General features: G+C 53.6%; 1 protein-coding gene across 1 annotated transcript in view; it reads left to right on the forward strand.

Moving 5' to 3' along the window:
* Positions 1-27,935, forward strand: part of PTPRN2 (protein tyrosine phosphatase receptor type N2) — a 717,039-nt gene that overhangs the window by 58,119 nt on the left and 630,985 nt on the right. The window contains exon 2 of the mRNA XM_036863887.1: positions 12,411-12,461. Within this exon, the coding sequence (XP_036719782.1) occupies positions 12,411-12,461 (51 nt within the window). The remainder of the gene's footprint in view (positions 1-12,410; positions 12,462-27,935) is intronic.

The raw sequence follows: 27,935 nt of genomic DNA on the forward strand, positions 1-27,935 counted from the left end.
AAGAAGAGGGTGTAGAGTCACAGACGTCAGAAGAAAAAGTAACCTGGCGTTTTCTGCTGTCCCCAAGTCCTAGGCAACTGTTTTCAACCTTTTGACTTGAGAAAAACAAATTGAAAATCGTGCATCGCTGGCACTTGTTACGCTGGTGAGATTCTCTGCAGACTACATACGGTCTCACATGTGGGAGAGAGTAAGGCTTGTTGTGGGAGGGGTCATAAGACAGCAGAGCGCCTTGGTTCTCGTGGCTACTGCTGCCGTGTGCACAGAAACCAGGACCCATCACTTTCTCATTAGTTAATTGTCTCTGAAAAGAGTCCAGTCTCCTTCTAGCACAGTGTTCTTTGTACCCTTTCTGGTGGCTTTTCGCATTCCCATCTGATCTGCTCACGACTGTCTTTCTCCTGCTGTTCCTTCTCTTCCTCATTTTTCTGAGAATGTGGTTGCTTCTTCTACACGGAAGTGTTTTTCGTCAAATGGGAGAATTTCTGATGTCTCTGAACTGCTTTACTGTTACAATAGGAAAGAAAGAGCCTGGGCTAGAATAGAAGGGGAGTTACAGTGGATGCAAAGAAGGGTAGAATTTTCTTTTTGTAATGAAATCTTGGAAAACATAAAATAGCCTTATTCTGAACGTGTGAGAATGAGAAGGGGGGCAGTTTGAGGGTGTGAGGCTCTCACGGGGTGAGAGTTTGAGAAATCACTCATTTATTACTGAATAAATGCAGCAGAGCTTTTAGTTCCTCTCTACCGAGCACCTGCTCTGCGTTGAGTAAGCGAAGCAAATGTTCGTCAGCGCACCGGGGACATCCGGGTTATTCTGTGTCATGGGGGCTGCGGGGGACCCCAGAGGGGGAAGCCAAGATACAGAGTCATCACATTGAAAACATCCAGTGTTCCCTCTGAGAACCAGGCCCAGAGGAATGTTCCTTAGCATGCACAGGACAGGGCACATTTTCTGGCATGCCCTCGACACTTTGGGGATGGAGGCCCTGAAACGTTACTGGTGGGTCATCATCACCGATGTGAGGTATGCAGATGCACTTCCCGTGGTGGCTTCTGGGGACGGGCCTCTGTATTTCACTTGTGTCTGTGGCCCATAAGGGACCTTGAACGGATGCTTGCTGAGTGGAATTGCAATTTAAGATGCCCCTAGTTGCTCACAGCTAGGCACGGAGAAGGAGGTGGGCGCGTCACCCATCACTTCTCCTGAGCAAACCTGTAGGCAGCTCTGCTGGCGTGTCACCGTCAGTTCTCGCCATGTGTGGCCACCCAGGGCCTCAGGCCAACCTGCCAGCACCAGACAAAGACGGGACTCATCACATTTTCCTCGCGGCACTCTGCCCGTGAGCTCGGCCACGCCTGCTGGCTGCTGGCTGGCAGTTTGCCTTTTCCTATAGTGTGTTGTCAGCAGAACCCATAATATAGGTGTACATGAGGCCGTGGGGACTGGAAAGAAGGAAAAGAAATCTTGAGAGCTGATTTCCCCACGCATGCAGTTGTGGTCCTGCTTTTTGAAACAGCACTCAACTTTGGTTCTGTGTCACCTTGACCTTTTAACTCTGCTTGATAGAAGGGGGAATGGGTTGGGTGTTGGGCCCTTGAACTGAATCACAGAGGTGACTCCGTGAGGTTCATGCACCTCCTACTGGGCGGGGGGCAGGATGGCACGTTGACCACAGTCCTGCTTCCTTCTCTGGAGGAAGAGTCCCGCGCCTGCCCCGCAGGGTCAAACAGCTGTGGCGAATGTGGAAAGAAGGCTCGTAGGGGCATTTGCTGCAAGCTTTTACCAACGACGTTGGTGGTTAGCCAGCCCTGGACGTGGCCCCAGGCCCAGTGCAGAACTCAGTTGACCCTGCCTGCCCAAGACTTAGATATAGGTGGGAGGGATGGACCGGTTTATTAAATGTGCACAGGACGCAGAGGGGAGGGCTGGAGAGAAGCTGGAATTGCACAGGTAGAGTCCAGAAGATTTAGGCTGAGGCTGCGACGTGTGAATCCCCACGAGGATGAGGACAGAGTCCCGTTCTGGGGTCGAGAGGTCAGTGGTGGGAATGGTCCAGGACGGTCCAGGCTGGGTGGCTCAGCAGTGAATGTGGGAAAAAACCAGCTTGTGTTCTGAGGTGAACTTGGAGTCCGTGGTGTCCTGGGACCCCGGAAAGGCCCCCGTGCGCTTGGGCAGTGCAGTCCAGGTTTGGGGGCGAGTGGCTGCCCCTGGGTAGACTGTGCTGGGGTCGCGAGGCCACCTGACGTAGGCGAGGCCGGCCGTGCGCTCCCTGCCGGCTCTGAGCGCGCAGCGAGGAGGGACGCCCCGGGGAGCGTGCTGGGTCTGGGTCGGGCTGCTGCGGAGTCCCGTGGGCACGGCTGCATCCCTCGTGGTGTGTTCTGGAGGCTCCTGTCTGGTTGCCGCCTGTGTTTTCAAGCCCAGTTGCTAACCTCCTTTTGGTCCCATGAGCGATCTGCTTTCCTTCGAAGGGACCGGGGCCAGCTCAGTTTTCTGCACATAACTGAGGCTTTTCAGGCGCGTGGCGTCTGTCACCAGTATTGAGCTCAGCTGTTGTAGGAGAGAAGCAGCGACAGACGAGGCGTAAGCAGCGGCGCGGGCCGCGAGCCGACAGCACCTCAGCTGCACAAGCGCCTGGCCGTGCTTGCGTGCCCCGGGTACCCTGGAGCTCCTGGGGCTCCTCTCTCTGGCCCCCGGGTGGCTTGATGGGCTCCAGCTCTGGTGAGGGGAGGGGAGAGGCGGAACCAGGGAGAGGAGTGTCCACCGCTGCAGGGGGCCTGTCGCTCCTGGTCTCTGTTCACTCCTGAACTGTGTGCCTCGCTGGAGACAGGGACAGACGAGAGCAGGGAAGGTAGACTGAAACCATGTCAGCTCACAGTTTTCAAGTGTAGTGGCCCCAGCCCTTTCTGCGTAAAGCTTGTTAACGTACCGTGGCCTGTGTCCTACGGGACGTCATTGCCAACTGGACGCTGCTCGTTCATGTCACTGTGACACAGTTTTCAGTCATTTTTCTTCCCTGTTCCGCGGGTAATCTGGACCTACCGTGGACAGCAGGATGCAGGAGATCAAGGATGCAGAAATACAACAAGTTAAAGAGGAGGAAAAAAACAGTTACTGCTCAGATTCACCCAGACACGCTTCCTGAAGGGTCAGCCCCGTCCTCTGTCGTGTGTCTTCGTGTCCCCAGTACTTCAGGTGTCAGTGTTAAAAGGGTGTGCAGTGACAGTTGTCTCATTTGGGTTTTCATGTTTGGCATGAAGACTACACTTACCACCATGCTTCTTTTGTGGACAAGTGCTCACAAATAGCAAACGTTCTTTCTTATCTCATCATTTAAAAACAAAACCAGAAAATTATCTGAAAAAGACGTGAGATGTTTCTGAGCTCATGGTGTGAGAATTGTAAACATCAAGCCATAGGGGCAGTTCTTGCCTTTTAATCCTGATTAAAATATAAATATACACCTATCTTAAAATGAAACCTAAGATACTCATAAACGTTAGTTGATGTATGATTTTTTTCTTTCATAGCTAATACAAAATAATTTGAATAAGGCATGTCACTTGATGTTTGGAAAAATACAGAATTTGGATCCAAAAAATGAATCATAAAAGGTTTGTTAAATTTACTTTATAATACAATCTTTAATAATATGCTGATTCAAAATTTATTGATTTATTTTTTTGGGGGGATGCTGCTATTTATTTATTTATCTGGCTGCGTTGGGTCTTCATTGCTGCATGCAGGTTTTCTCTAGTTGCGATGAGCAAGGGCTACTCTTCGTTGTGGTGCGCAGGCTTCTTATTGCTATGGCTTCTCTTGTTGCGGAGCACGGGCTCTAGGCGCGTGGGCTTAGTAGTTGTGGCTTGTGGGCTATAGAGCACAGGCTCAGTTGTTGTGGCGTGTGGGCTCAGTAGTTGTGGCTTGTGGGCTCTAGAGCGCAGGCTCAGTTGTCGTGGCATGTGGGCTCAGTAGTTGTGGCTCGTGGGCTCTAGAGCGCAGGCTCAGTAGTCGTGGCGTGTGGGCTCAGTAGTTGTGGCTCACGGGCTCTAGAGCACAGGCTCAGTAGTCGTGGCGTGTGGGCTCAGTAGTTGTGGCACACGGGCCGTAGAGCACAGGCTCAGTAGTTGTAGCGTGTGGGCTCAGTAGTTGTGACTCGCAGGCTCTAGAGCACAGGCTCAGTAGTTGTGGCGTGTGGGCTCAGTAGTTGTGACTCGCAGGCTCTAGAGCACAGGCTCAGTAATTGTGGCGTGTGGGCTCTGTAGTTGTGGCTCGCGGGCTCTAGAGTGCAGGCTCAGTAGTTGTGGCATGTGGGCTCAGTAGTTGTGGCTCACGGGCTCTAGAGCGCAGGCTCAGTAGTTGTGGTGCACGGGCTTAGTTGCTCCACGGCATGTGGGATCTTCCTGGACCAGGGATCGAACCCATGTCCCCTGCATTGGCAGGCGGATTCTTAAGCACTGAGCCGCCAGGGAAGTCCTAAAAATTTTAAATTAAAATTATTTCTACATGTTGTGCCCTTGCTTCTCATTGGAAATGCAGAAATTTGGGATCCACTCCGGCCTCAGGAATCAACATGGCATTTTATCAGGACCCCGGTTGATTCATGGGCAGTAAAGTTTGAGAACTGTGTGTTTTATCATGTGACGATGGCAAAATAAGATCGATTTCCTAAGGAGGGTCCTGAGATTTTATGTGACTATCCAGGGGCCCCATGCATCACGAATGGCTGAGAAACTGAACTAATCTTTCCCTGTTTCACCTGAGACCCGAGGCAGCCCAGCACTGCGACAGTCCCCAGGCCATGCATCCAGCACATCCGCAGAAGGCTGGGTCTGCAGCGCACGTGCACCACACCCGCAGCCCTACTTCTGTCTGGTCTCCGTCAGTTGTTCTCACTTCCACGCGGTTCTTTCACGGGGAGCTGCTGTGTTTGGCCTGGCTCATGACTGCGCCAGTCGGGGGGTCGCTGGGGTTCCATTTCTTTCTCCTAATGCAGTGGGTGTTTGCATCCTCAGTATTTGACATTCAAGGCTCCTTGTTAAATATTTTTTTCAAAGCTTTTCTTTAACTTTGTATCTATGGAAACAAGATTAGAAATGCTTTCTAAATCCAAAAGAATAATTCAACAAATACCCTTTTTGGGGAAAATATTATTGCAGTTCAGAAAACCTGTCTGAGAACAAAAAGCAAAGAGACGGTTAAAATGCCACTCAGAATACACCTAGTCCAGCTGGAGCGGGAATGCATGGGGCTGATGTTACTGAACCAGGTGCACTTTGCCCGCCGCGCAGCAAGCCGCCCAGGTGTGCAGCAGAGAGAGGTTCGCGTGGCCGTGGGGTGGGAGGTGTGGCCCTGGCAGAGCCCACACCTAACGACCTGGGAAGATGAAGGTGGACGTGCAGGACGTGAGGACGAGGGCTGCCACCCGCTGGCCGCGGGCTGGCTGCAGGGCTTTGTTCCTGTCTCCGCCCCTGCACCGTCCCCTTTGTGGACAGAGACCTGCTGGTGGGCGGCTGCACACAGCAGAGGGCTTGCCCGCCCCCCTCTCTCCAAGGGGAGGACGGGCCTGTGATGGGAGCTGCTTCTCCTTCTGGGGCGTCCTGGGGGGCGGGCAGCCCCGCTCCTCCCTCTCCCCCTTTTGCTCCCCACTCTCTTTGAAATCTCCATCGGGGCTTCGATCTGAGATCTTGTTGCCCTTGTCTCAGGAGGTAAGCGCCAGTTTCGGATTGCGCAGCCCCTGGGCTGGTGCCCTTTAATCTCTTGCTTGCTTTTCAGAGCCTTGTTCCAAGAGAAGTGGGTTTTTAATGTGGAAGTGGTTTTCTGTTCCTGCCTGGACACCCTGCCCTGAAGCATTTTTGCCTTTGATCTGATGGAAGCATCCAGGCACAGCTCAGTGGGCGCAGGGGGCCTCGCTGTTTGTGTGGCCTGTGCCTGGGGCGCGGTGATGTTGAGAGCAGTGCTGGAGGCAGGGAACCCCCGCCTTCACCTCGGAGAAGTCCGCGCGGAGCCGGCCCCTCCGCTTCCCCTTCGGAATATTAGAGATGAAGACGGCCTTAAAGAGAACCTCTGTTCACTCTTACGCCTTCGTTGCTAGTGTAGCTCCTAGAAAAGGGTGTAATGTGATCCCCAGAATTCAGGGTTGCAAGCCCTTCCTGCTTTCCGTGAGGGAGCCGATGAGAAGCTGATACGGGGCGGCCGCTGCCGGTGGATGCCGCGGTCACGTGCCCGGGTCCAGGGGCTCGCGGCCCCGCTGCGCTTCCTGAGGCTCAGCAGAGCCAGGCAGACACGGCGCCGCTGCCGGGGAGCAGCAGCGAGCTCGGAACCGTGTCGGCAGCAGCGCTCGCCGGGCCTGGGGGTCCGCTGGGGCCTCGAAGAGGTCAGGGGCAGGCGGGGTTTCTGTCACGCGACTTTGCCTCAGGTGTTTAAGTTGTGACGCCCGCCGTGTTCCCCGTGCCAGAGCCGGTACGGCTGTGGCGTAAAACACCCTCGCAGACGCCGTGGCCACGAGAGGCTGAGTGTCTGTCCTGAGAGGCTGCCTTCTGTGCTCGCACGACTCTGTCCGCCCCGTGTGTGTGGCGATGGGGGCAGCACGGGGGCTTCGCCGGGTACCAGCCTCAACGTGGGCACCGTGGAGAACCGCTCAGGGGCGAGGGTGAGGGAGTGCGTGCAGGCACCCGCGTGCGGGCCTTGAGGAAGATACGCACAAGCCTGGGGAAGAAGCAGGTGACGGCCTGGGCCCCGCGGTCCAGGTGACAACTGTCTCTGCTGTTGCCCAGCACCAGCTGACGGCCCGGTGCCTGCTGTCAGATGCCAGCTCCATTCAGCCGGGCTTGGCAGGCGTCTGTGAAATGGGCTTGATGCCGGACTCAGAGCTGCCTGTGCGTCCCTGCGGCTGCCAGGGAGGGAGCTGGGCTGGGCCTTCCACCCCCGCCTTGGCAGGGCTTCTCTGCTCCTTTAGGAGGGCCCCCCCCCCCCGCCCCGGCTGGAGAACCCGGCAGTCGTGGTGGGAGAGGGGACCTGTCGCCACCCGGTCCACCAGCCGCCCCTGCCCTGGACCTCTGCCCCGTCAGGAGAGGCCCCTCCTGCTGCCTAGTGGGCCGGCCAGGCACTCGAGAGACGTCGGGCCCAGGGGTGGACGGTCACGGGATGAGGGTGGTACACGCTTTACCAGAGGCCTTGTCCCTGTCACCTGTGTGCTGACACCACTTTTCCCAGTAAAGGGAACGACTGAACCGGGCGAGCCACATGCTGAGTGTGGACGCCCACGTTTGCGAGCTGGAGGCCTTGAGAGCCCCCGTCCAGCTCCCTTTAGGAGCAGAGGAGCGGCCCCTCCCACGTGAGCTCGCCCCATCCACCACCACGCGCCGGCCCCGCTCCCGGGAGGGCCTGGCGGGGGACGAGCAGGGGGGTCCACATGCGTGCATGGGCGTTAGGAGGAGCCGGGGGCGTCTGTGCCCAGCTCCAGCTCTGAGGGCTGCCCGGGGACCCCGGAGCTGTCCTGGCGCTCGCCGCGGGGAGGTGGCCCTCAGGACCCACACCCGCAGGGGCCCCCTGGCCTGCAGGCACTGCGCTGGGAGGGCCTGCACTGCTCCCACTTGGGTCCGGTGGCTCACAGCTTGGTTCAGGCACGAACCTTCGTGTTCCAAGGCCACACACACGCAGCTTCTAGGTTGCTGCTACTTAGACATGTAGAGCCCAGAAGCAGCTCCCGGAAGAAGAGAAATGGTCCAAATGAGTGGAGAACAAGCTAAGTATATGACAAGTCAGTACCAAAAGCAAAGTCTAAAAAACAAACCAGCTCCAAATCGATGTCTGCCCATCTGCCGGGCTTTCCTGGGGCGCCACCAGGTGGGGCGCTGCTTCTGGGCTGGTTTCCCCTTGTTTCCTTTGGTTTCTTCAGCTTCTGCTTTGAGACTTGCCTCAGGCCGGTGCCTCTGGGCCGGGGCTCCTGGTGCTCAGCTCACGGGACGGGGTCTGCCACGACTTCACGTGTCTGCAGGGGCTGAAGCCCTGCGTCCCGCCCGCTCTGAGTGGCCGCCCGTCCCTTCCTGCCGGGCTGGGGGCTGCTGCCGGGGCTGGGGCAGCGTGTCGGGGCCGGGAGCAGAGCTGAGGCAGGGGTGTCGCCGTAGGGGAGGCGCATGTGGCTGCAGGGGCTCCCCGAGGGTGTCAGTGGCCCTCTCGCCCTCCCTGCAGATGGCAGGTCACTGAATAACGCACAGGCTGTCCTCTCCTTCCCCCAGATCTGCTCTGCACGCACGGGAGGGAAGGGCTGCAGGTGAAGGGGGAGGAGTGGAGTGAAGGCTGAGGTCTGGACGTGCCGCTCCGTCAGGTGCAAGTCCAGTGGCCTCACCCCTGCTTCTCTCTGCTCAGGTGACCTTGGTGAGCACACACCCTCTTACCCGGAACAGCGTGGAATAGTGGGGAAGAGCATCTTTGGGGCAGGGGCAAACCAGGCTTTTGGCTGTGGACATATCATTCACCTTTTTGGGTCCTGGTTTTCCTCATCTATAAAATGGGAATCGGTGCATTGCAGCGTTATCGTAGGCCTTGACACAATGTATGGAAGGCACAGGCCACAGTGTTCAACTGACAAGCTCAGGAGCACAAGTGTACAAGGTAGCGGGAAGGTCGCTACATTGTATTGTTTACTTGGGACAAGTGACAAAGTAACGGAAAATCCACGTATGAGAAGACATTTTGTGGAAAATTGCCACTGGGAAAAGGATGACGTACTTGTCATTAACACATGCCAGGTAGTCCTGTGCCGGCTGGATTTCGCTGTAGTTTTACTTGGCTGTGATACTAAACCATTCTTGGCTTAGCAGCATTATCAGCTCTCAGTTCTAACACAACTGGGTGAGAATACTCTTGGTTTCTGAGAATCTTCCTCTTACCTTGTAGAAGATCCAGAACCACTGCTCTTGTTCCTGTGGTCCATCTGAGAGGGGAGCTATTTTATTTCTGGTGAGAGAATTCACTTTACATTCAGCTTTTTCTTACATTATTCAGTCACAAAACCTCTGTATTATGTTAGTGCATGTTTATGTCTGTCTCAGAACTTTTGCAGAAGCCCTGAGGGAGGGGAGGGAGTTCTTTTGATTCTGGTTTGTCAGGCGAGAAGACCAGCCCCAGGTGGGTGAACGGCTCCACTGTGGCTGGTTGGAATGGAGGTGATGGAGTTGGCGGGGCTGGGGCCTCTGGCCCCTGCAGCAGAGTCCCACCTGCGGGGACCCCCAGGAGTGGAAGGGACAGGTTGGGGGCAGGTGAGGGTGAGTCTCCAATCGACAGCGCGGTGGGGTCCAGCTCACATGGACTCGTTCCACCACAAAATACAAAACCCTTCCTGCATGCCTCTTGGGAGTGGTGGGGTATGAGAGGCAGAGCCTGCCTGGGTCCTCTCAGAAGAGCTGGATCCATTTTAGTTGTGAATAGGATAAGAAAAAAGAGGCACCAAGATGGTGACACTGTCCCTCTCAGTATTCAGAGAACGTAAAGAGGAAGGAGATTTTGAACTAAAAAAGCTCAGGGGTGTGTGTGTGTGTGTGTGTGTATGTGCGCGCACGCGTGTGTGTGTATGTGTGTGCGCGTGCGCTCCTTGTCTTTATGGGCAGTGTGGACCACACCCTTAAGTGAGGAGTTCCAGTCTGAGCACTGGGCCCCAGGAGATGCAGGGTAGATGGCCGGCTGTGGCTTTCTTCATGGATTTAACTCTTGCCTTCAGAGCGACATCTGGACCCGAGACCATCCATGCACTTGACCTGAGGCAGCAGCGTGAGCGGGGACCGCCCAGGGTGAGGGGGCAGTGCCAACCTGGGGACGGGACTCTGTCCAAACCAAGCGCTGTCAGGCAAACGTCTCTTTCTTTCTCTCTTGATGGTTTATGGCTGATATTTAAAATGAAATATGGTCTTTCTTAATTTTAGTGCAAATAACAACACGAGTAAATTAGCAGTCAAATTAGCATGATGCCTGGCTGGGGGAGATGTGCACAGCGTTTGCAGCTCTGGCCGTAAATAACTTGACATGCTGCCGGTGGCGGTCTCTCTGACGCATTTTCTCCGGCTCCCTGGGGTAGACCAAGCCAGGTGGACACCGATGGCACACTGTTGTTCCCAGGTTGGGATTCGAGTGCCTCGTGATGCGCATCCCATTCAGATCGCATCTGACCGTCAGCCGTGACTAGAGCAGGACGGGAAGCGAATAAAGCCTTTTCCCGATGCCTTTTCTAGCAGTGTCACCTGCCGCTTCCACGTGACAAGCACGGAGTTCTTACTGTGGGCGCGTCTCCGGCCCGAGCCGTGCGGCCGCCCTTGCCCCTCTGTCCTGCCTTCCTCCGAGGTCTTCTGCGATCGTCCCGGGCAGTAATGGAGAGCAGCCACCCCTGAGGGCCTGGGCCGTGGCAGAGGCGGCCCGAGCCCCGGGCTTCTCGCGAGACCCTTGGCAGTTGCTTCTGGTCACCCAGCCGAGCGGGTCTCCCTCTGGGTGGATGAGCAGAGCCTTAGAGGTCGGCTAACCTGGCCCTGATTGCAGTGCTCAGGATGCTGAGACCAGAGGAGCCAGGGGACCTCCTCGAGGTCACTGCTTTGGGGGGAGCCAGACTGGACTCAGTCTCCCTAAGTCTCCCTGTGCCAGGCTGTCTCGGGGGGGCATTCATGCAGCTTCCCTCTTAGGGTGTTTTCCTCCTATCCCGCGCTCGGCCTGGCTCTGGAGGGAGGGAGGAGTGGGGCAGGAGGCAGCAGCCGCGAGAAGAGGGGAACTGGACCCTGGGGTCAGTTCACGGTAAAGGAGGCGGTAAAGGTGTGCGTTGAAACTAGACTAAAAAAGAAGTGCTGTTTCTCATGAGGCTATGAGGTTTCAGGAGGATGGAACCTCTGCTTAGAGCTGAGGCCCAGGGCAGTGTCCAGCTTGCTGCGGGTCTGCACCCTGGGCCTGCCTCTTAGGGCTTCTCCTCTGGACCGAGGGGACTGTAAGGTCCGGCTCTTAAGGTCGTCACAAGGGCAGGGTGAGACTCCTTATTCTCATGAATTTGGGCGGTTCCTTCCTCTGTGAGACTCTCTTCCTTGGTTCTGGGACCGTATTTTGCATCCTCTGCAGATCCGGGTTCTGGGCCTTCCTCAGTCCTTACCTGTTTAAAGGAATGAGTGCTTCAGCTGTAGGACCTTAGAGCAGTTCCCTGATTGGAAACTTCACAGTGACCCTGGGGGTGAACCCCTTGTAATTAATGACTTTCTCTCTTTGTCACCCTCTTTCACTCATCTGTTTACTCTTGAGCACCTGCAGTTCGCCAGACACACGGGTAGCCATTCAAGCAATGGTAGAGGGTAAAAACATGAATTTATGTGGTTCCTCACCTTGAGAATCTCATGTTCAGAGAAGTTATGCCCTTAAGTTGACATCACAATACAATGTGGAGAGTCCTACAGCGGATGCCTGGACAGAACTAATTGGCCAGCCTAGTCAAGGGAGTTTCCAGGGGGGACTGTTGACTTGGGTCTTAGTGGATAAATAGGAGTTTGTCAGTTGGAGGAACAGGAGTGCAGGCATTATGCTTTGAAGGTAACGTGTTCTCTGCACTGCTGAAAGGCACAGTGTGTTCAGAATACACCTGGCTTTTGTTGGCTCACGGCCCTCCGCTGGGGCAGGTGTGATTATAGCATGGGGGCCCTGAGGACCACTCTGAGTATTGTTCGCGTTGTTCACACCCTCACCTGACCGCATCACCCCACTGGGGATGGATTTTCTCTTGTCCTTTCCCTGCATCGCAGATGTACTTGAACGCAGGGCAGGAGGTCCACCTTCTGTGCCCTTCCCCCGCCCCCCGCTTGTGGGTAAACTTGTCCGGCGTCGCACTCGCTTCACGTTCTGGTCTCTTTATGGAGCGCGTGCCTTTCTCCCTCCTCTTTCTCCACTCCTTGGCCACAAACGCAGGCTGCCTGTCCACTTCGGGCGTGCACGTAGCGGGTGTCAGGATGCTTGAGAGAGGGACCCAGGGCGCTGCCCGAATGATGGTGCTCACAGAGCCCTGTGGGCCTGGCCCTGACGGGGAGCTCGCCGCGGAGGGGTCTGCCTGAAGGGCCCAGCCCGCGCGCCCCCTCCGCTGCTCACCAGGAAGGCCCCCTCGGGCGCACGGCCCCTCCTCGTTGCCAGAAGGGACAGGATGACTGTGGTTGTCCTCCTGGTGGAGAAGCGGGCCTGCATTCATTCCCTCTCGCTGACTCAAGCCAGGGGCGGCTTGTTCTGGCTTCCAGACGATGCAGCGTCATCTCAGAAAGGCCAGACCCGCAGAGCCCGAGCAGGTCTGCACTGTCTCTCTGGGACGCGGGAGTCAGCAGAGGCCGTGGCCCCGAGGGCTGCCTTGCTCGCCTTGAGGCTCTGACTCCTTCTCCTTTTCTTTGTGTTTCCTCCCCAGGCTGCTTATTCGAGGATGGCCTGTGCGCACCCTCTGAGACCTGCGTGAACGGTAAGTGCTGGTGCCACCGGACACACGGCTGAGGCTCTGGGTCTGCCTCTGTCCCACTGACCCACCGTGACTCCAAGAGTGGCTTCACTGTGCAGAGCGAAGGTTCTGGGTGAGGCTGGTTTTGTTCGATTCTTCCGCAGAGCGTCATTTTAAGGTGATTCATGAGAAGCTTTGAACGGTAAAGCTGTTTATTTGCATTTAAAAGTTACAGGTGGTTATGCTCAGACGAGTGTCAATGAAAGTAGCTGAGGCTCCATGAACCTAGAATTCCGGAGTCGGGCTGGTTGATTTGGGGACTCTCAGGTTCTTCCCATCTCTCCTCTTCCGCAGCTGCATCCTTTCGGCCCCCTCTTTTCCTCTCTTATTAGGCGGAGAAGAAGACGTCTGGTGCTTTGTGTTTTCAGGTAGGGCTCGTAGCCCACAACGGGGGACCTAAAATATCAGAGCAGGGCGTCCTCCCAGGCCCGGGCTCTGGACCTTTGCTCAGAGGGGCTGCCCCTTAGAAGAAGACCCAGCGTCTTGTTTGATGGGCAGCAGATGCACACGTTGATCATGGCCCAGCATGCGGTGGGCTCTCTTCTCCCTCACTGCCCGTCCCTGGCGTTAGATTATGGGTGTGTTTGGGGTGGATTTTGTCCCTGCCTGGATCCTGCTGGCAGCGCTCACTGCCTGACACAGGCACTCTGGCTCCACCTGGTTCTCTGTGCAACGCGGGGCTTGTGGGTGGACCCAACTTGGGAGGCCGTGCGGCCCTGGGACCCTTCTGTCCAGTGCAGTGAGGCCCTCGGGGTGAAGGGGCCTCTGCCTGACCTTTGCTGAGCTCACTGGTCTTTGCCAGGCCCATGGGGGACACTGTTGAGGGGCTGAAGGTCAAACACCAGGTGCGCCAGGCATTCCGGGGTGAGAAAGTCCTGGGTCGGAGAGCGCGGATTTCAGGGCTGGGAACAACTTTGTGTCTGTGTCCCGGCAGCTCGCGTGCCCTGGGGGTGAACTGCTGACCGGCTGGATGGTTCCGTTTCGTGTCTTTGCTTGGAGGGGTTCTGTTCACATCATGACAAGCGGTGGCCTGGGCTGGGGTGTGGCCTCTGTGACCAGAGGTGTCCCGGTTTGCGACGCTGCAGGGCTGTCCGGCCTGAGCGCCTCGGGGTGCAACCTCGCGTGGCTGGCCCTCTCTCTGGGTCCCGCTGTGGCTTCTTGCGACGGTACCTCCTGAAGCTTTTATTTGGAGGCAGCTTTAAAAATAATTTTATTAAAAAAATATGTCATCTGCCCTGACTTGGTGAAGTTGGATTATAAAGGAAACAGGTGTGCCTGTTTAATTTAATTGGAGACTAGGGTGGCACCAGCGGGATAAAAGCTGTAGCTCTGTTCCCTCCCCTTTGTCCTTGACAAAAAGCAGGCCTGGAAGTCACAGCTGTTCTTGGAGGCTTTCCTTCCCTAACCCCGACTGGCCTCCCTGGCATGGAATTACATTAACATTATATAACATAATAGCTTTGAGTTCTTTGGAAAAGGAAAGCAATTTAAATGTAAGTATAAACACACAGGCCTTGATTTATGGAGACAGACAATATTTGATATGGTCTCTAGTACAGTCAAGAGCCGGCTGTGAAGTGGCAGAGTGGGGTGATAGGCAGCAACAAAAAGAGGTGCTGGCCTGGATCTGTGGTTCCCACGAGTGACTGCATGATTCAGCCTGGCAGCAGGTGGGTGTGGGCCAGAGAGGTGTGGCCCGGCAGCCAGGACACGACAGGGGGCCGGTGTGTGGAGTCCAGAATGTTCTGCGGTCAGACTCGGTTCCTCTCTCCCTCTCTCTCTCTCTCTCCCCCTCCCCCTCTGGCCGTCTCGCCTTCTCTTCTCCCCTCCCTTTTCTTGGAATACAGGTAGAAATATATGATCCTACTAACCTTATATATATTTTCAAAAAGCCCAACAGGCCTTGTTAAGCACAATTAAAATGCTTGCGTGGAATAAGATACTTTGTAAAGAAAAGCCAAAAGAAACAGAGTCGCCACCTCACACCTACTGTGATGGCTACTGTAAAGAACCAAAACCCAGAAAATCACAGGTGTTGTCAAGCATGTGGAGAGATCGGGTCCCTTGTACCCTGTGGGTGGGAATGTAAAATGGTGTAGCTGCTGTGGAAAATAGTATGGTGGTTCCTCAAAAAATTAAAAATAAAGTTACAGTATGATTCAGCAATTCCACTTCTGGGTATATACTCAAAAGAAAGGAAAACAGGGACTCAGATATTTGTACCTCCAAGATTACAGCAATGTTACTCACCGTGGCCAGGAAGCAACCCAACTGTCCACTGATGTGAATGGATTAACAAAATGTAGCTCATCCACACACTGGAACGTTACCCAGCCTGCAAAAGCAGGGACGTTCTGACACATGTTACAACATGGGTGACCCTGGAGAGCATGATGCTGAGTGAAATAAACCAGTCACTAAGGACAGATACTTAATGATTCCACTCATTTGAGGTCCCAAGAGGAGTAGATTCATAGAGACAGAAGGTAGAATGGGTGGGGGGCACCAGGGGCTGGGAGGGGGGACGGGGAGTCGTGTTCAGTGGGGACAGAGCTTCAGTTTGGGAAGATGAGAAAGTTCTGAAGATGGATGGTGGTGATGGTGCCTAGCAGTGTGGATGTACTTAGTGCCAATGAGCTGTACACTTAAAAATGGTTAAGATGGCACATATTATGTACATTTTGCCACAATTATAAAAAAGATAAACAGATTGGGAAAACCATTAGCAACATGGCAGACCAAGGGTTTGGATTCTTAACTACAAAGAACTCTTACACATTATAAGAAAAAGGCAAAGAATTCCATAGGAAGGCGGGTGAAGATGTGAATAGTAATTTACAGAAGAGAAAATGAAAAAGGCCCACATACTATGTGAAAATATGTTAACCTTCAATAGTAATTAGGTTACTATTTACTAATAGTAATTAGTAAAAAACATAATTATAAACCACACCCATCAGATTGCCAAAAATTAAAAGATGAATAACATCCAGTGCTGGTGAGAACACAGGGAAATGGGCGCTGATGTACTTTGCTGGTCAGTATGTTTGGTGACATTCTTTCAGAATGTAATCTGGCAATATTTACCAAATGAAAAATACACTGATAATTTGATTTATTTTTGAGATTCACACATATAAAAGCAAAGGCATCCACCAGTATTTATAGTGGCAAAAACCCAGGACAGCTGTAAATCCAGTGACGTGGGAATGTTTTATGGTAATGGTTTCCTAAATTATGGTGGATCTATGGTATGGAATATTACAAAGATACTTAAAAATGAGTAAAATGTCTATTTTCTGACCAGGAAAATGTCCATTATATAGTAAGTAGGAAAAGTAAGTTGCAGAGCAGTGGTTATAATATGATGTAATTTTCTGGGAAAGCCCATCTGTGTATCTGCATTTCCCCCTCCGTGTATGACCAGGAAGAAGGGTGTGAAAAGGACCACTGGTATCTTTTTGGGGAACTAGAGACAGTTTGGAGTGGGTGTGTATGGGGGGATCATTAACTTACGTTTAAGTACCTTTGCATTGCTTTATTTATTAAAGCAATCATGTGTTACTTTTGTAATAAAACTAATCTTATAAAGACATTTCAGAGTCTGATTTAGAAAGGCAGATCTTGGACTTCCCTGGTGGCACAGTGGTTAAGAATCCGCCTGCCAATGCAGGGGACACGGGTTCGAGCCCTGGTCCAGGAAGATCCCACATGCCGCGGAGCAACTAAGCCCGTGCGCCGCAACTACTGAGCCTGCGCTCTAGAGCCCATGCTCAGCAACAAGAGAAGCCACTGCAGTGAGAAGCCCGCGCACTGCAACGAAGAGTTAGACCCCGCTCACTGCAACTAGAGAAAGCCCACGTGCAGCAACAAAGACCCAACGCAGACAAAAATAAATAAATAAATAAATAAGTTTGTGAAAAAAGAAAAGAAAGGCAGGTCTGGTTAAGGCCCGCTGCCTTGGGTGCTGACCTGTGCAGGCCAGGGCTCTAGCCAAGCCCCCAGCTCCCATGCAGAGGGCAGCCCCGGGGGAGGCATTAAGACCCCATTCTGGCCTCAGATGGAAGCTTCTTGGTGGAAATGTCTTGGGTGTCTGAGGTGGGTGGGCAGGAGGACAGATGGTACCTGATGATCTTCAGGTGGGGTTAACACTGGGTGGGCAACTGGACGAGAACCTGGGCACAGAACAGCCCCTGAAGTCCAGCGATGAACACTAGTGGGGCCGGCGTGGAGGAGCAAACGCTGGGGCTGGGGAGGGGACCTCTAGGACGGCCGCCTGGCTCCCCTAAACAGCATCCGTCGCCACAGCAAGAGCCTCACTGGGCCCGGCTGGGCTGGCGGGCCTCCGAATCCGGAAGAGGCCTGGGGTCAGGTCCCCGGCCGCCCACTGCCTCTTTCTTGAGTTGTGGCCCTTCTGGGGTCTCAGAAATGTGGCTGCCGGTCCTCAGCCCCACGGGCCCCTGGGCCCCGAGCGTGTGAAGGAACCATCCTCCCTCCTCCCTCCCTTTTTTCTTCTTTTCCTTCTAAAGCTTTCTTGAGGTCTGAAAGAAGCAGACCAAATCAGTATTTTTGTTGGAAGCTCTCAGAACATTTTTCTTTTTTTTTCATTTTAGTGTTTAGCGACCACAAGCTGGGTCTGTCAGCTGCTGGTCGTGATCTACTGGTGTACCCAGCATGCCATGGCAAATTTGATAAACGGAGCTATTCTGTTTTATTGCACTGGAAAAAATAGAATAATAAGATGCTTTAATTTGACAACTTGAGACCATGAAAAAGTACAGTCAGTTTGAAAAAGAGATTAGGTAACAGCAATAAAATCAACACGGTATGAATCATGGGCCACCCGGAGAGCCTGAAAAGGCCCATGTGATCTGGACATTCTGAGGCCGCTGGCTGAGGAGACTCGGCCCTTGGCCGCTGCTGGCTCTGTGCGGAGGGGCTGCCCGAGGGCGGGCTCAGCATTCTGGCTCTCTTATGGCCGATTTCGGGAGCTTAATGGGATTTCCATGGAATGGCTGTACAAAATCCACTTTGTGAGAACCCTTTTCACCATGTTTCAGGAAGATGATCCTCCTGTAGTGGCTACTGCTGTTTAGGTAATAAAAGCAGCACTGAGGAATGATCGGATTACTGGTTCTTCACTTGCCAGTAATGTCCTGATTGGGCTTCTAGACTCCAAGGAGGTAGAGTCCGATGATAGTTTTGTCTGGATAAGTCTCAAGTTCATGGCGCTGTAAATCTTGGATAAAGATGTTGAGGACGTGGCCTTTTAAGGATCGTTTTATCAGCAAGATGTAGAGGCCAAGTCTTGGGTTTTGATCTTCACCAGTGGGCCGTTCTCGTGCTTCTCTTGGGCTGTTCCAGTTCCTGAAGCGTGCCCTTGGGAGTTAAGCTGCAGTGTTCGCGTGTCGGCCTCTGCTCAGGGCCCTGGGGGTGTCTCTGAGGACGTCCCCGTGCTGGGCGGTGAGGACCAGTGGCCCGTCGCCCCTCCTCTTGTCCACGTTCCCGCAGGAGCCCTCGCTGAACTTGCTGTGGCGGAGACTACAAATGAGACCAATCGCATGGCTCCGAAGGATCAGGAAGAAAGTTAGGATTTGAATATTCTGAAGTCGTCAGTTTGGGGGCAGCCCTAGTGCTTTCTGTGATCCACGTTGCTCTGGGCCCACTGAGCAGGATTTTCCTTGAAAAATTCCTGAATCCTGGGAGAGAAGTTGTGCCCATCTGTCTGTAGTTTGCCCAGATGGAGGGGCCGCCATTTGTAACCTGGGGGAGTTTTCAAGTATCCTGGGAGTCCATTTGTCTGCATCAGAGAAGCGATTCCTTTAAGGAGGCACGGTTCTCCTGCTGTGTCCTCGGCCATTCAGGCTTATACCCTCACTTCACTGTGTCCTCAGTTCTTGATGACGTCCTACCCTTTCCGTGGAGAAGGGGCTTGGGGAGGATGGCGTGTCCCGGCCGCAGGAGAGCTTTGTGCGTGGAGGAGCTCCCTCCTGGGGAGTGAACCCTGAGTGGTGTCGCGGCCACTTCGCAATGAGCGGCTGCTTTTGCCACGACCACCCGGGCCCAGAGGGAGGTCTCAGTCCCTGCAGCAGAGCCACAGACTGACTGCACGCACACCCTGAGCTGGCCCGGGTCACTGAGCTATGGGAACGTTGTCATCGCAGCGCAACTCAGCCTTGGCCAGCTGACCAGGGAGTGCACAGGTGGAGTGGTTTCCTGCCCTTGAGGTTTCCCCACCTTCCCCGAGCAGAAACGTGAACTTGCCCCTCTGGGTGTGCGCGCATTCCCACGCCTCTCCTGGGAACTCATCCCACGCTCTGGTGCCTCTTCTGGATCCGGGCCCTCTTCCCCTTCCTGATTTATTTAGTCATTTCCTCCCACTTCTCTTCTTTTAATAGAGACGGGCTCATATTAAAAAGTTTGAAAAGCAGAAAATCTGAGGAAAGTAGAAGTCACTGCCCAGGGAAAACCTCTGTGTTAATAGTTTAATGGAATTTCTCCAGCCTTTTTTCCTGTGCAGATTTTTGCATAGTCACCAGCATATTAAACCTATAGTTTTGTATCCTGAGCAGTTAATAGTCTAAACCTGCATTTTCTGATGCTACGAATAACTGTTTGCAGACCTTCTCTTTTATATCTGCCTAATATTCAAATCATGTGGGTGTAACATAACTTTAAAAAGCATTTCCATGGTTTTTAATATTTAGGATACATCCACTGTTGTTTAAATTAATATAAGTATCATAGCAAAGAAGAGCTTTGTGCCTAAGGTTTTCAGTAGTATTTTGCATCGGTTTCCTAGAATATATTCTCACACCCAGAGTACTGGGTCGTGGTCTGTGGGGCTTTGGAGGCTCGTGGCGTGTGCTGGCAAACCGGTTTCCATCACGCGGTCTTGATTTGTGCTCCCATGGCAGGCGTGAAAGCAAACATCTCACTTCTCAGCCGAAGCACGATCTTTTAAAAATCTTTGCAAATTTGATTTCCTTTTTTCTTTATATATGGAGTAGTTGATAATTAGACCTTCAGAATTTATTTTTAGGACATAGCATCTGTTTTTTGACTATTTCCCATTTCGAGTTATTGGCCATGGAATCAAATCTACTTTTAAAAAATTTGGAAACCTGCTTTCCTAATATTTACTATACCTGTGGGATTGCACCTAAACTCTCTTTTCTGTAATCTGTTCCAGGATGACGTAATCTCTTTCTCTCAAGAGTCACTTTTGGAACACTTACATTTGTTCTCTAATGGCCAAAGTTATTTCAGTTTGCTCTTTAAAGCTGTCCTTTTCGTCTGTCGCCCTAGATCTGAGGGACCCCTCATGCACAGCGACCCCCGGTCCTGCCAGCTCTCCCTCTGCAGTATCTTCTGATTCTCTGGTTTTCATGCTCACAAGGACCCGCGCTGCTGCTTTGCTGCATTTCCCTCCTGACTGGTGGACCTGCCCCCCGTCCCCTCCCCCTCCATGCGTCCCACCCACTTCGGCTGTGGTCCTCAGTGCCTGTCTTCCCACAGAGTCGCGTCCAGACCCCTGCGGCCAGTGCGAGCCTTTGAGGTCACTCTCCACGTGGCTGCCACCGCCGGGTTGCCTTTAAGGTGACCTCCCTCCACCGGGTTGCCTTGCGTGTTGTCCTCGGGCTCCTTCCTTTCCCGGCCCTCTTCCCTCGTCCAGACGCCCCCCCCCACCCCCCACCTTCCTCCTGCGTTCCTGCACCCGCTGAGCTTTCCCTCCGGCTCTTCACCAAAACACCGACCTTGTCCTGCCACGGATCTCAGTGCCTGGAGTTTTCTTCAAGGGTTTGTGTTTTAACTTCCCTTCTGGGTTGAAGTTTTTCGAGGAGTCTTGAAGTACTACCTTTCCTCTGCTAGGGCTCTGCTATCACGGGCATGCGAAAGTACTTACTGATTTCTGGACAGTTTGCATCCAGACACGGAGGCCTGTGGGAGATGGACGGTGGCAGTCCACTGAGTGAGGGGTCCTTTCCTGACCCATGCAGTTGCTGGGAGCACAGCACTTCCTCTTCAAGGATGTGCCCTGGACCAGCGGGGGCGCTGGTCAGACGGTACCGGTCGTGGGGTGAGCGCACAGAGCGCCCTTGCCCACCCACCCTCCTCCTTGCCTCTCATGGGTTCCTGCCCAGCAGTGCCCACCTGCCTTGGCCCCTGTTGGCCTGGCCTCCTCGCTTTCTGCCCCCAGGTGTGACCTCCATCCTGGCCACGGACGGGCACGGCGCACGGGCTAAGTTGTTGTGCCGAGTCAGGGCCTCACTCGGACTCTCTGCTGGCTGGGGTGACCCACAGGACTTGCGCTCGTCCCAGAAAAGGCATTTCTGGAACCCGCTTGGGGGCCTGCCTGCCTCCCGGGACCAGACCCTAACCCGGGTGTGAGCATGAGTCCTGCCGGCTGCGGATGGGGAAGCAGAGGAGGAGGGGCTTGGAGAAGCTGGCCAAGTGCGGCTGGACGCAGCGGTTGGCGGGGGAGACGGGGGGGCCCTCCTCTCCCCCACCCGCGGCTGCAGGGTCCGTCTCTGCCCTCAACAGGCCTCCCGTACCCCCTGCTCCAGCGTTGGATTCCATTTTACGCATCTGTTGAGCTCTAAGGAGAGAAAGTAGGGCTCCCCATCCAAGCTCACTTTGTCCCGCTGGAGGGTTTTCATGTGACACGTGACCCCAAGGCGAGTCCTCTGCAAGCAGCATCTGAATGCAGCTGCATCTGCACCTGCTGCGTGGACCAGGCTGCTGCCTGCCTGTGATCGGAGGGGCAGCGCCAGGTGGGGCTAACCCGCCCTCCTTCTCGTACAGCCGCGAGGGTTCTGGGTGGAGAGCGAAGGGCCGTTTCGGCTGTCCACGGGCGTCCCTGGTGACGGGGAAGAAATGAGGGGACGCCCACATCCGGGTCGGTGCATTTGAGAACCAGAGCTGTGGAACGAGGGGCTGTGCGCCTGTAAAAGTCTGTCCAGAGCCCTTGAAACTTACAGAAAGGGCGCATTACTGAGGGCACAGATGTTTGTCTGTTTTAGTTTTGCTTTAATGGAGAGTTTGGCACCTTCTCCTGAGTCAACATGCTTACTTATGTGTGTTGGTTTAAAGCTGAATAGCTGTTTGGAGGGTAGAAAATGGGAACCAAATATGTATTACCCATAAAATGTAAATGGCACTGGTTTCCGGAACTTTCTAGTGTACCAGTTTTTGCAGAGACATACTGTCAGGTAGTAAAGCACTCCCGGAGTCCTTAAGAAGGATACCATGCTGTGAAGCTTATTTAAAATAAAGCTTATGAGAAATAAAATTGTGTCTTTTGTTATTTTCTAGCGGACATACACCATTTAATTGAATGTTAGTGATGACGCCAAAAATCTCCTCTTCCAAGAAGTCTTCCTGGTTGATTTAGAACCCCCTCCTCCTCTGCCCTGAGCAAGGTGCATGTGTGCACCTCCCTCACCACAAGCTCCGAGGTCCGGGGCCAGCGTGTCACCTGACACACGGGCATCGTCTGTGGCAGTTGGCAGAATGAAGGAGGTTGTTGGAGATCAAGGAGGAAACGGCAAAGTCTAATTTTGCATTGAGTCACAGCGTGTAAATTCTCACTGTTTATATTCACATCTGTTAAGTGGATTTTTAAAAGTAAAGACTTTGTTTTATTTCTCCTAATTATAACTTATAAAATCTGGAAATAAAGAAAAGAATAAAGGACACAATAAAAGTTCCCCCGAAGATAACACCACAGCTCATTCTGTTTCTTCCACTTAAGCAATTCTCTTTTCTCTTAAGTTTTCACACCGTGTGTGGCGTGTGCACACAGGACAGTGGGCAGCGGTCAGCACTCGGCTCCCGTGAGAAGCAGATCATCATTGTGAATCCTGAGCCCACTTCTGCAGTATTGTGATGATAGAAGATGGCAGCAAAGTCTTACTGTACAAAAAAGGAAAATGTTAGTTCCTGGAGTATTTACCTGCTTTTCTCTTTCTGGCTTATCATGTATTGATTCAAAGTGGATTATACTGATAATACTTGGATACATTCTCATTAAAAATGAGCAGTTTGGAAATACATAGAATAAAAAGTGAAGTGTTTTCTCCACAACCCCTCGTCCACCACATCTCAGCCCACCGAGAGGCAACGGCTTTTACCAGTTGCTGTGCGCCCTGCCAGACTGTTTCCCGTGTGCGGTGACGTGGAACGTGCCTGGTGTTGCCTCAGGAAAAAGATCTAGCAAGGGGCATGCCTGAGCGGTCTCACCGCCTTTGCCCTGTGCTGGGATGGAACCATCTGTGTCATCCGAGGCTGCTCTGTGGGCAGGACCACGGCCCCAGCTGCAGCCCCGGAGCCCAGAGGTGCGGGACTGCATCCCGCGGTGTGGCCGGGAGGCTGGTTCCGCTCCCACATCCCGATTAATCAGAACTCAGAGGGAATGGGGATTAATTACTGAGTTAAATGGTGTGAAGCAGAGTTTAATTTGGCATGTTAACAGGAAAAGAAATGCAATTTTGAGCCTCACGTGAATGACTGGAGATGAGTTAAAATTGATTCGGCTCCATTTGAGTGCCCGCCACACACACACACACACACACACACACACGCACACACGCGTGCTCAGAGCACGGGCACGACCGTAGGCGCCCAGGGCTCCGAAGAGCCCTTTGCGCCTGTCCCCCAGGCTGGGCTCCTGCAGGGGAGGTGGGAGGGGCAGAACCGGGCTTCCCTCTCCTCTCACTTCCTTGCAGCTCGGGAAGCAGGAAGCTGCGCCTGGAAGTGACCCGCTTTCCTTCCTCTCAGCTCCGGGGCGGCTGGCGGGTCACCAGGCAGCGGTCAGGCTCGCACTTCCCTCCCGCTTAGCGGCTCTGGGCCCTGAACTTCCAGGGAGGTACGGGCCGCTTCTTCCTGCACCCGGGCTGGCAGTTATCGGGGGATGAAAAGACATTCATACGTCGGAAGCTGAGGACTCTGCTTCTTCGTGTCTTCATGGGGCGCCGCGTCAGCACCGTCGATGCGACCCTAATGTGTCGTATCTGCTGTGGCTTTGTAACTACAGTAATCAATACTGGGAAACGACGGGGGTGGTTACTTCTGAATAAACAGCGAGAGGATGCACGTGCCCGTGAGTGAAAGTGTAGTTTCAGGTCTTCCCTTGAGTCAGGGCGTTAAGGAAGCAAAGTCCTGGGGGTTCATCCCTGCACAGCATGGTCCTGAGCGTGCTGGCGCCCGCACCTCTTCCCCAGCAGCCTGCCCGACGAGCCTCGCTTCGCCTGTCCCCGGGCGCCCACTGCCAGACTCGGTTAGGCTCTGCTGAGTGCACCCCACTCCCTGGAATTTCAGGGTGACGCTCCAAGGCCCTGTGCCCCGTCCCCTGCTCCCAGGGCACAGAGGTGACCTGCTGCAGTTCCCAGTTGCCCGGTCATCGCGCGTCCCCAGGGAACAGTTAAACTGTCCCCCTGGGGGCCTTCGCCTCACCAGGCCTCTCTAGGACGTCCTCCGGCAGGACTCGTCCTCCAGCCAAGCAGCCCGTCCTTCCGCCAGAGCCCCGCTGCCGCCTTGCCCACCCGTCCTCAGGTGTCGCCCGCCGGGGGTCTTTACCTCCACCTGGTGGCCCCCCCCCCCCCACGGAGGAATGAACAGGAGTGTGAGGCGGTGTCTCCATTTCACAGGTGGACCACCGACTTGGAGGACGGTGCCCCAGCTTGGGATGTGCGCGTGGGTGAAGGTGCTCTTGAAATATTATTTTTTCCTTTTGTCCCTGTTTCTAGGTTGATTTACCAATGACTCGAATTAACCCTTCGAAATCTCTAATTGTGAAGACAGTAGAGGATAATGAATTATCTAGTAGATGAAGCCTATTTTCAGGTTTTCTGTTATATCCAAACCAGAGCTGTTTAGAGCTTTCTCTGGGGGAAAGTTAACTCGAAGGGCCAGTTATGGACAGTGTCTCCTACAGGGTCCAGGGTCCATGGATCCGCTGGTGATCTCGGCGTGTAATAGCTTCTTGATGAATGAGCAGATTCCGTGTGTGGAGTCCGGAGGCCCTGTGCCTCTTCCCCTGGGATCAGGGTTTGCTGTGATGAACGGCCCGCTGCCAGTGGGCAGTGCTGCCTGGCCCTGCAGGTGGGCGGGGGCTGAGGGGATGAGAAACTACATCCACACCCCGGCGCCCGCACTCACCAGGGCTTCCTTTCTGGCCTGAGTCTCTGCTAATTTGTTTATGCTGCAGTTTGGGTTTGGGTCTTACAAGTACTAGATCTTGTGTCTGCCTAAGAATGTCACCAATGTAAAGAGGAGAGCTATTGTACAGGAGCATCTGGGGCCTGGGTGGAAAAAATTAAGCCAAGTAGATTATATCAGAGCCAAGAAGTGTCACTATTTGAGGTTTATATTGGACTGGTATTTGCTCTGCAGTTTTTTTCTTTTCCTTTCAAGTGCCTAAAACATTTGGTTTTTAAGATATTTATGGCAACCTGTTTTTTTCTGCATTAATATTTAAAACAACTTTTTTTTTTTTCAGTTTATCATTGTCAACTGTTAGATAGTTGGATGGTTTGAGTTGTCTTTGGAAGCCAAGATTGGAGTTTTAATTAGCTCATTTCAAACCACCCTAGATTTCCTGAGCCTACGACCGTGCCCTTCTCTGGAGCCCTGCGTCTGGGGATGCGTTTTTGCACTTTAGGAAGCATCCCCTTCTCAGAGTCGGGAACCCTTTCCTCTCCCCCACCCCATCCAGTTGCCACGGTGATTGTAAACGTGTCGCCAGCGGGGGCAGGGCTGCAGCAGTGTGGTCCAGTCTGGAGGGTATGGTCTTCTCCCAGCTGCAGCAGCCCCTGCTGGGCGCAGACCACGTGGCTGCATTCGCCCTCTCTGCTCTGGGGCGGGATCGGCGCACCTCCACGGAGCTGTCCCAGGAGTGGGCTCATGCCTACCGGCCCTGCGGACGCCCACACCCTGAAACAGCTCCTTACGGACACAGCTTCTTCAGAGGGTGGACATGGGTTTGTGGCAGGAAGGGTTTTAAAGTTTTAACGTGTTTCATGGCTGCTCCTTCTCTGTTAGTAGGACTCTGAGTCAGAAGTGCTGCAGTCTTGAGGGAAATACGCTACATCTTCATTCAGTTTTGGTTCATTTTGCTGGAGGCGTTGGAAGAGATTGGGAGACGGCGTTGGGGGTCACGAGCTGTTGATATTTTCAGCCACGACCAGAGATGAGATGAGGGGCGTGTGCCAGTGGTCACGCCACTGTGAAAAGCACAAGGCTATTTTTTTTTTTTTTAAAGATTTTTATTGATTGATTGATTGATTGATTGATTGCTATGTTGGGTCTTCGTTTCTGTGCTAGGGCTTTCTCTAGCTGCGGCAAGCGGGGGCCACTCTTCATCGCGGTGCGCGGGCCTCTCACTATCGCGGCCTCTCTTGTTGCGGAGCACAGGCTCCAGACGCGCAGGCTCAGCAGTTGTGGTTCACGGGCCCAGTTGCTCCACGGCATGTGGGATCCTCCCAGACCAGGGCTCGAACCCGTGTCCCCTGCATTGGCAGGCAGATTCTCAACCACCGTGCCACCAGGGAAGCCCCCCACAAGGCTATTTTTAAAGCAAAATTTTATACTAAGCTTGAGTTCTAGAGATGATATATTTTAAAAAAACTTTTGTTTTTTCTTTTTTGATCTATAGGTAACCATGTTGGGATTTCAGTGGTTCAGCCAGTGGTATGTTGGTAAATGTTCAGCAACCAGCTCTGGCCGGGGGTGTGTTGATTTGCCGTCAGTTTCCACGGCCTAAATGTTGCCCCTGGGCTGATTTCCAGCCAGCCGGCTCCACCACAGGGGCGTTGGGCAGACACACGACGGTCAGCTGTCAGGAGCCAGGGCCATCCCAGGGTGAGCCTCTGTTTCAGAGGTGCCGTCTGCCCGTCCTGGTACCCTTGGGCACACAAGTTCCGCAGGGGCGGGTCTGTTGAGTGTCAGTTGACGGCTGGGTGACGGCAGGGGTCTCCGCTTTCCTCCAACTCGGGTGATTTTCACGAGGTCAAGCTTGGCGTGGGGTTGTTTTGAAACATGCCCTGGTCTGTTCCCCGGGCTCAGAGCTTGTGAGGGAGTCCGAGTGGGTTAACGCCCCGCATGTCTCTTCTGTAACTGAAACAGGGTTACACGATAACAGTGTGTTTGCATTGGGTTATGTACTTTTCTGAGTGTTTTCACACGTTATATTCTTGGATTTCTGCAACATTCCTGAGAGATTCTTTTCTCCTGAGATAATTTCGTTCTCATTTAACAGGTGGTAAACTTGGTCTCTTAGATGTTAAATTCGGTGAACGCTGCAGAATCTAGAACCAGGGGTGACCCACTGTGCCTCCAACTGAACTCATCATTTGCTTCCCACAGCTGCACAGAAGCACGGGGGGATCACCATCATGGGCCTTCAAGGGGCAAGTTCTCGATTTGCTACTTGTGAACCCTTCATGATGTTGGCAGAAGTGAGGAAATGGTCGTTTATGGTGAGATGGGTGTTGAAGCGAGAATGACCGCGTTGCGAGCACCTTGGCAGGAGCCGGGGCAGGGGCTGGTGGCACCAGCTGGGCAGGCTGGTGACTGGTGGTGTCTTTTTGCTCTGAAAACAGATTCCAGTGATAGAATGAGCCAGGAGTCTCACGCACACCTAAACCCTGGAGAAATCCCGGGCCAGGGTACCCATCAACTGGGAGGCTCTTGGTTGCTTTCGCTTTCATGAATAAGAGAAAACGATCTGTGGCGGGGCCTCCCCTTGATTCATGTGGCTCGAAATCAATTTTGTTAATGGGGTTTTAAACTTGTTCTCAGAACTGGAAGAAATCCCAGAGACCGGAAACTGGTGGTGCTGCGTGTGGGTGAGACCCTGTGGAAATCAGGCTGTGGCCGGCCTGTGGGCTTTATCAGGAGGGCGGGGGCGGGAGAGGGAGAGGGAGGCTGGCCCTGTGGCCAGGGAGGTTCTTCTTTCGTCTCCACGGAGAAGGTTCACCGGCTCAGTCATCTTCCGCCCTGGGGGAGGGCTCTTCCTCAGCGTCCTGCTGCGAGGTTTGACAGGAGGACCGTTCGCTTTCCTGTTTTCTTCCTCCATTTTGGAAAAAAAATAACAGCTCTGATTTTTGCTTAGAATAGAACTGATCCTCTGAGAGTGCTTGGAGAGAAAGAGGGGGAAAAGCGTGATTGCCTGAAGGGCTGTCAGTGGTGGGATTGGTCTGGACAGACCTCAGGCTCCCCAGACCTCCCACTGCTCTGGGTCTGTAGAAGTCAGGCCAGCTCAAGGTCAGGAGTCCAGTTTTTTGAACAGCGTAACGTGGTGAAGAGATTGGAAGTGGCACAAGATTAATGGATGCGTTAGAATAGTGATTACCCGGGCTGTGGTCCAGACGTGACTGGCCTTACCAGGATGACCAGGGTTTTAAGTCCTTGAGGGGCCAATCCGACAGAGTTGGGGCG

This window comes from Balaenoptera musculus, chromosome 9, assembly GCF_009873245.2.
Source record: "Balaenoptera musculus isolate JJ_BM4_2016_0621 chromosome 9, mBalMus1.pri.v3, whole genome shotgun sequence".
Classification (NCBI taxonomy): domain Eukaryota; kingdom Metazoa; phylum Chordata; class Mammalia; order Artiodactyla; family Balaenopteridae; genus Balaenoptera; species Balaenoptera musculus.